This window comes from Nicotiana tabacum, chromosome 4 (assembly GCF_000715075.1).
Source record: "Nicotiana tabacum cultivar K326 chromosome 4, ASM71507v2, whole genome shotgun sequence".
Classification (NCBI taxonomy): Eukaryota; Viridiplantae; Streptophyta; class Magnoliopsida; order Solanales; family Solanaceae; genus Nicotiana; species Nicotiana tabacum.
In genome coordinates this window covers 144,016,903-144,026,033 of record NC_134083.1, presented here as the reverse complement: position 1 = coordinate 144,026,033, position 9,131 = coordinate 144,016,903, and the positions used below count along the sequence as shown (strand labels likewise).

At 36.0% G+C, this 9,131-nt stretch overlaps 1 protein-coding gene across 1 annotated transcript; it reads left to right on the top strand.

The window, feature by feature from the left end:
- Positions 1-1,171: 1,171 nt before the first annotated feature.
- LOC107782567 (uncharacterized) lies at positions 1,172-2,555 on the top strand. Its single transcript, XM_016603449.2, has one exon. The coding sequence runs from the start codon at positions 1,299-1,301 to the stop codon at positions 2,412-2,414; it is 1,116 nt and encodes a 371-aa protein (XP_016458935.2). The 5' UTR covers positions 1,172-1,298; the 3' UTR covers positions 2,415-2,555.
- The last annotated feature ends 6,576 nt before the right edge of the window (positions 2,556-9,131 follow it).

Genomic DNA, 9,131 nt, shown 5'->3' with positions numbered 1-9,131 from the left:
AAATGAATTAACCCAATTCAAAAGCATATCTGAAATTAGAAAGCAAAATGGATTAAATTAGCTTCATGTCATCGTGACTAAATTAAAGATGTCAGTTGGGTAAGTGGAGTTTTTTGCAAAACAGTTGAACAAATTTAGAGAGCAGTTGAAATTCGAAAGCACAAATGGTAAAATCAATGTTGCTCAGCATTGTTGACTGAGAGAATCGAGACTAAATCGTAAAGAACGACTGGTAAAAGTTAAAAAAAAAATCAATTCGAACATTTGACAGCAAGAGATTCGATTTAAATGAATAAGAAAAAGTTTTAGTTGTTGGATCTGTAATGAGGCTTAACGTTCCTGCAAGTGCATCTTTTAGTTTTTACGTTCAGATTTAAATAAAGCAATATAATGGGCGTTTCAAGAGTGATTGTTGTAGGCCCTTGTCCTTGGCCGGCCACATCTATGGAGGCCCGGTCCAAGCAAGTTTTATGAAAAGCATTATGTATTCCTAATCAAATAAGTAAGCATCAACAGTGGAACAGAGAAAGATGCAAGCATTAGCAGTGCAAAATGAAAGACAATTAGATGGAAGCTACAAGAGAGAGCGAGAAAAGGGAATACCTATTGAGAGTGAAAATGTATCTTGAAAGGCCAAAAAGTTGGTGATAGAAGAAATAATTGTGTTTTTCAACTGGTGGTGTTTGTTTGTATAGACGTTTGGGTTGTGAGAAAAGTAACCGAGGAGACGTTATTGAGATGATTAATTGAGTGAGATTTAATGTAATGGGTTAATGAAAGGACATATTTTTAACAAATAGGAAAGAGGCAGAGTAATAGAGAAAGGGCGAAAAATTGAGAGAAAAGATAAGTTGAAATCCTGCCTTAGGAGAATGCAACGTCACCTGGTCAATATCTTTTATATATATGTATAGAGATATATATTATTTTTTAATATTTTAACTTTAAAATCAAATAAAATTTTCCTTTTATTAAATTTTTTCTAATTTGAACTACGTATAAATTCTTAATATTTAAAACTTTAAAATTAATTATGATTTTATCTTTTATAAATTATTTTCTTATTTGATTCAACTGCCGTACAGAAGGAATTGGATAATTTATTAGATATTAATACTAGCGTAAATAAAAAGTCCCTCTATGAAAGATAAAAATTTAAAATACACATGGCAAAGAAAGTAAAGAGAAAAGAAAATATTTAAGGGCGGAAACTTGCCTTCTGCAGATAATGGGCGCATTTTGGGAGAGAATTTTGGACGAAATCTTAAATTTCGCCATTTCCCCGCATCCAGAAATCGATGATGCTTTGGTTTCGTCAGTGTCGTAACAATGGCATCAACTATCTGTTTTCCATCTACTACTCCACAGCTGCTTCTGCTGCAACTTCCTACAACAATTTGTTGGCGGAAATATTAGTGAATTCACTTGGTTTCTCCAACGAGAAAGCTATCTCTACTAGCGCCAATGTAACACTCTTGAAACCTGGAAACAACAAGCCTCAATTAGTCATCAATTTCTTCCAACAAATTGGTCTAGACAAGACCCACATCAAATCCCTTGTTTCTTCCAACCCTAGGTTGCTGTTTTCTGATGTTGACAAAACCCTTAAACCCAAAATTAAGGTTTTTCAAGAACTTAGCTTATCTGGTACTGACCTAGCTAAAGTCATCGCAAAAAGTGGGTCTTTCTTCCTTTTAAGTCTTGATAATTCAATCAGATCCAATCTTGATTATTTCCGGAAACTGTTAGGTAGTGATGACTCTGTAGCTAAGTTTATCAAGAGAGAGCCTAGGTTCTTATGGGGTATTAATGCCCCTAAACTAATGTCACCCAATATATTATTGCTGCAAAATCTTGGGTTTTCAAGTGTCGATATACAGAAGCTTATGATTTGGAATCCTAGAATTTTTACTCAAAAAGCTGGGCGCCTCAAAGACATAGTGGATCGAGTAGAAAAAACTTTCTTTCTTTCTCGCGATTGCAACATGTTCATACATGGGGTTTATGCACTTGTATGGCTTGACGAATCGACAGTGAAAAAGAGATTAGAAATCTTCAGGAGCTTCGGGTGGTCTGACTCGGAGATTTTTACACTGGTCCAAAAACTTCCTCTCTGTTTGACAAAATCCGAAGCTAAGATAAAAAATGCATTAAATTTTTTAATGAAGGAACTTGGATATGAGTCTCATTACCTGGCTTCTCATCCCACGTTTTTGACATGTAGCTTGGAGAAAAGAGTTCTGCCTAGACATAATGTTTTGAAGCTAGTCAGCCAAAAGGAGCCGACAAAGTGTAGTCTGAACCTTTATACTGCTGTGATATGTTCTGAGTCGAAGTTCTTAGAAAGATATGTGCTTCCTTTCAAGGATGAAATGCCTGAGGTCTATGATTTGTACATCAAAAGTAGAATGTAAGAGTCTGAAGTGAGTTTTACCAAATTTACTGATATGTTTGCTCATATCTCATTGCTATCAAAGAGGATAAATCATTATGTTTCTACATGGTTGTTCTTGGTGTTTTTTCAAATGTGGCTATCTAAATTATTTTGTCGATTATGATTTTGGTTCTTCTGTTTGGCATGCATTGGTCATGATAGTATTCCTCCTAAAGCCCTATTGGACCTAGTGAAGTTCTTCTAGATTCTAGAGGTAGTATCTTGTCTCAGCTTTGGCTAATCTGATAGGTATAGTAAGCAAAAGTTCAAGTGACAAACAACACTACTCAGCACAGGTAAAGTATTCTTATAACAAATTCTTACTTCAGTTTGTCTGAATGATTTTATTCGTATGTGTCTTCAGATGTTTGGTGGTCACAATCATCCTGAAAGTAGATATAACCGCTAAACTCCATCATTCGTTCTTATTTCTCTCGATTCAATTCAGCTACAAACTTGACTATCTAGCTGTACTACTTTCAACTGCACAGTCCTACACTTCTTTGCTGTTTCTCTTACTAAGGCGGAAGAGAAGTCACCAATAAGGACAAAACAACACAGTTCACTCCTGAAGAGCTAGAAAACTGATCCTGTGTTGAATCTACGCCAGCTTTTAACTTCACTGAATCTATAATTTTGACATAAATATTTAGAATCAAGTTAATTAAGATGTAGCTGTTTGATCATACTCTTTTATGTATTAGCTTAGAAATTTATGTTCACGAGTTTCTATACAATAGATAAAATATGCAGAAGGGACAACACACAAGCTGAAGATTAACTGTTTTCTTTCTTAGTCTTTTGGCGCAAAATGCAGAATGTACAAGATCTAGATAGTTTTTTTATGTTTTTCAGCTCCCTAACAGATTAGTACGGACAGGAACTGTCTTTTAGCAAGGTCCTAGTAGAAACCTTGCTTTTCAATACAGATTAGTACAAGATGGGTTGCTTCAGCTATATGATTTCTGCATCAAAAGCAGAAGCTAAGAGAAATTCCTTTGGTGGGGGATATTGACTACAGAGCATTCTTTGACTGTGGGGTTTATCCAATTCCTTGTTTGTACTGGTCATTCCTCTTCAAGCTACTGTCAAGCGTTTTACTGCTAATTTACATTTTATTTCTGTAGAGCCAGTGTTAATAGGTAAAAACTGTAAATACAGGCATTCTCATATTAAAGTAGAAGATGCTTTTGGTGGAGAAGCAAATTTGTCGAATAACTAGCTTTTTTGGTAAATGGAGAAGAAAGATTGGGGATAAATTAACTCTTGTATCAGTGAAGTCATTTCATCAATGCCAATCCCCTATCTGGAGAATATATCTTCTTGCTTGCTCATCTTTTTTGTTCTTTCATTGTGTTTTACACTTAACAGTTAGATTAGTTATGTTAGTATCTTCATTGTCTATGGGAGGTGGGCTAATCTCTTCAACATGTCGTGGAGAGTATATTTCGGGGGTAAAGCGCTCCTAACAAAGGCGACTCCATACCCAGAGCTCGAACCCTGGTTAAGGATGAAGGAGTACTTACCACTCTACCACAACCTTTGTTGGTCGAATCAAAGTTCTTATAGAAGTATGTACGGTCTTTTAGGAATGATATCATATTTCTTTTTTTGGATACATCAAAGATAGAAGCGATCAGGAAGATTCTTTATGGTAATATGCGTATTGCAGATTCTTTGGGTTGTGAGGTTATTTTTTGATATTGCTTACTTAATCCTCTCTGGAGTATTACTGCTAGTTGACATCTGATTGCTAACTGCTTATTCATTTATTTATTTATTTCGAATTTTCCTTGATGTTTCTTAATCCTGTTTAGAATATTTTCCTCTCCTTGTTGACTGCCTCTATTAATCAGTTTTACTGGAAATGGAAGGTATTCGGATTTTCTTGTCCAATGATGCTTTGTAGTAAATGTGGAGAATATAGTGGAAGTCTTATTTCTTTCCTTTGTATATTTACCTATTCTATGAATCAATTTCTCAATGGGGATTGCATGTTCTTGTTTTTGCCTGAAACTACTAACTCTGTTTCTGTGACAGAGTACCCGGAAATGGAGTGCCTAGCAATAAGGTGCAGTATTTTTTAGTACTCTTTGTTTTGGATCCTCTGAAATTTTATGACTTGGATGCTCTGTTTCTTTATGCAATTACTCATCTTTCTAGCCTTGTTATTGGTCCTAAAATAGTCAACATAAGGCAGTGATCATTCCTCAAGAATATGAGTAACCGTGGACTTGCATGTTTGATAAATTGAAGTACTCTGCATTATTCAGTGAGGATTCATGTTGTTGACTTCAACTTATTTGGGATTGAGGGGTAACTGTTGTTGTACATTTTCCTTTGTCATCATGTTCAGATCAACAACACTTATCGTCACATACCTGATTTGCGCTCGCTTAGATCAAATCTAGTTCTAGCAGATGAAACATATCATCAACAAACTAGGATGAACATCTTATGGACAAGTACCAATTCATAGAAATGGTTATGTGGATATTGCAAATTAAAGCCAATAATTGGCATTAGAAAGCTAATTTCATCTCTCGAACTTCCTAGAATGAATAAAGAAATACCAGCTATACCATGCAACAATTAGGCTTAAGTATTGTGAATTTGCGACTGCTTTATTACCAGTAACATGTATGCGTATATTCAATGTTATACTGTTGTTTATATTTACAAAACTTTTAACTTTTACAGACTGTTTCCAGGTGAAGTTTATGTTCAAATTCAATTTTATCTTTCTACAAATTGGTTTTCGTATGTTATGAGTTATTTCGAAAACTACTTGTCAACATCAATTGCTAGTACAATTGTAATTTTTTAATTTTACTCATATGTTATTCAAATATGCTTGTTCCATATTAGATATATTTGTAGGAAAAAAAAGAGAAAAAGAAAGGATTTCAAAGGGAGATGCTACGGTATATGTTATTTGCAGATGATATTGAACTGATTAACGGGATGCGAGGGGGTGTTAATGTGAGACTGGAGGTTTAGAGACAGACTCTGGAGTCTAAAGGGTTCAAGTTGAGTAGAACCAAGTCAGAATACTTAGAGTGCAAGTTCAGTGATGGGATTAGTGAAGCGAATGTGGACATGAGGTTTGATACACAAGCTATCCCCAAGAGAGATAGTTTCAAGTGCCTTGGGTCTAGTATCTGAGGAAATAAGGAGCTTGCGAGGATGTTACACATCGTATTGGAGCAGGGTGAGTGAAATGGAGGTTATGTAATGGAGCGAGGTAGGTGAATTGGAGTGTCAAACCCAACCTAGGTGAGGCGTGGCTGGCACCCGATGTCGTACTGGCTCGAGCGAACCACTCTGTAACTCATGATCGTTCGATATAAACTAAAACATACATAGACCGATTTAGCTAAACTCCTTCTTTCTCAAAACATATCTGTATGTACAGGTCGAGGAGGCCACTATGAGTATCGACACCGTACAACCCAAAAGAAAACATAAACAAAGGCTGACTAGGCCACTAACATACTATACATAATGAACCTATGTCTAGAATGCCTTTAAGAGTATCTGATATCGAAACATGGTCGAAACAAGGCCTTGACCTACCCATAAGTCTATAGCAAAATTTTGACACCATGACTTATAAACTCGGCTGCACTCTAAATGAAGTGGAGTCTTATCGATCTTTTGCTGAATGCTAACGTCATCTACTATGAGGGCTCGTCAAACTGATTACTTATACATGCAGGCATGAATGTAGTGTCCACAACAAAAAGGACGTAAGTACGAATAATGTACTGAGTATGTAAGGCAGAATTGAAACATAACAATAAGACAACATCAATTAGAGAGATATAAGAATCAACCTGAACTTCTGAAGTGCCGTTGAGGGTCATGATATGCATACTAATTATATTTGTATATTTAATGACTCTCTTTGGGCCTATTATCCATATCGTAACATGAATGCCCAACTGATCAGTGGTAACTGCCCGACCAGCCGTAGCATAGTGGTAAATGCGTGACCGCCCAACCGGCCGTAGCTCGATGATAAATGCATGACTTCCTGACCGGCCGTAGTTCGGTGGTAAATGTGTAACTGTCCAACCGGTCTTAGCTCGGTGGTAAATGCATGAAGATTCTTTTAGGATCATTAGGACATCTTTTGGAATGACCTATAGTCGTCTATCCTCTAATTATGTCATGGACATTAACATCTTTATCGTATGCCTCAGTAGGGAGTTAGGAACATACTTAGACATGCTTTGAATTACATTTCACATGAATGAATAACGTAGACATCCTTAATTACTAATAGTAGAACCATTTATGGAATAATATTACATTTACGTTTTGTTGCCTGGATCATGCCAAAAGAAGAAAAAATTAGCCTTAACATACCTTTATTTATAATGAGTCAATATACACTATTCGTAGTACCTCAACCTGCATCAAGGTATTATAACTATGGTTAATACCATAGAAGACTCAAAAGACATTTCTAAGCTAGTGGCTCTCTTACAGAAAATTGGGCAGCACTTCCCTTATATTTTCTCACTTCCCCGAATTCAAAATAGTATCAAACAACAATACCAACAATTTCAACAACCAATCATATCCATTCGGCCTTTCAACCATGTAAGAACAATTCAAACAATAGTACAACGAGTGGTTAGCTCGGTTCGTGATTAAACAACTATAATTTTAAACCCCTTCTTCCTTCCAGAATTTATCAACAACATTAACCGTTACATATTCAATTATACCTATTGATTTTCAGCTACAATACAACTTTAAAACGACCCCATAACAGTCCCATAAGTTTAGAAACTCAAAATTGATTATTCAGATTACTAAAATACATTTTTGATTTGTCTTTTCTTTTAAATCGAGCAACACAACCAACAGTACATAATTAAGCCTCTTCTTATGTAAATCAGCATGAATTCAACTTAAAAATAAGTTCACAACCAGCCAACAATGGCACAACAACAAGCAACATACTACTCTTTTGAAAGTGGCAAGTTCTAGTTCTTATAACTGACCTATTACTCATAGAAGCTTAAACAAGGGAAGGAGAAGCATAACCCACCTTGAACTGATCACAACCAGTCGAAATCTAGGTCCTCTTCACCTGAAAACAACCTCCAACGCAGCTACAAGAAAGAGAAACTAGCAAGCAGACCGGGTTTCTTCGCTATTAGAATCACTTGTAACCTGTGAAATTGCTTAGGGTTTGATGGAACTTTTGGGAGAGGAATTGTAGGGGTTTTTCTACTATGTGTTGCACAGGAGATCATGTTGAAAATGTGAGAGAATCAGCTCATATAAAGGGTTCACTGACCGCCCTCAATCTACCCCTTTTTGGGGATTTATTTGGTCCTTTCATTTAAGCAAGTAGGTGACGCACTACTTGTCACCTATCAGTCTGCACAGTCTCGCAAAAATGCGAATATCTGTCTACTATGATGTTGCATTAATGAACGCTTTAATGCATTGGAAACTAGACTCGTAGACCTTCAATTTGGAGGGTGGATCACCTTGTAACTCCAAGTATATTCGTAGAAAAGTGTAGTGACATTAAACCCAAATTTTAGTAATTTATGAACGTAACTTGTGACAACTTTCGTCAACTTTTGTGTCATAATTCGCTTGACTTTAAAACATAACACACGACTATCATACGACTAAAATACCACATAACATCACCTTCTTATCATATTAAGCACCCTAGTCTCATTCCAAAAGTACGAGTTATAATATTCTCAACTTGCTGACTTTCGATGAAACTTATTTTCTTCGATTCGTTTAGCTTCTAAGCCCTCCAAATTTCTTGGTATTTGTTGATCATGATCTTAAATATTTGTAACATGCAAGGTAACATGATTAACTTACTTTACATACTTTCAAAGATGATATCATTTCCAAACTTACATCAGTTGACTTACAATGTACTTTTAGGTACGAAAACATGGGGTGTAACATGGAGGCTCGCATCCAGTGCTTTATATGATAAGAATGTGCCACCTAAACTTAAAGGTAAGTTCTACAGAGTGGTAGTTAGACGTACTATATTGCATGGGGTTGAGTATTGGCATGTTAAGAACTTGCATGTTCAGAAGATAAAAGTAGCATGAATGAGGATGTTGAGATAGATGTGTGGGCATACCAGAATGGATAAGATTAGGAATGAAGATATTCGGCCAAAGTGAGAGTATCCTCGGTGGAGAACAATATGCGGAAAACGGTGCTTAGATGGTTTAGTTGTGTGAAGAGGTGAAACACAGATGCTCAGTAAGGAGGTGTGAGAGGTTGGCCTTGGTGAGGCTGAGAAGAGGTAAAAGTATGCCAAAAAAATATTGGGGAGAAGTGAATAGTTAGGAGATGGCAGTTGTTCAGCTTACCGAGTACATAATCTTTGATAGAAAGGTGTGGAGGTTGAGAATTAAAGTAGAAAACTAGTTGGTAGTTGAGATAGTTTTTTTTCTCATACCAGTATTATTAGTGTTAGTCTTGTATTCAATTACTGTTAGATTTCTATTAATACTTGTTGTTTTCGCTTTGTTTTTTGATTATCTTCTTGTTACTACTGCTTTCTCTTCATCTTTCCTGAGCTGAGGATCTATCGAAAATAATTTGTCTACCTTCAAGGTAGCAGTAAGGTTTGCGTATATACTACCCTCCCTAAATTTCACTTGTGGAATTACCTGGATTTGTTGTTCTTATT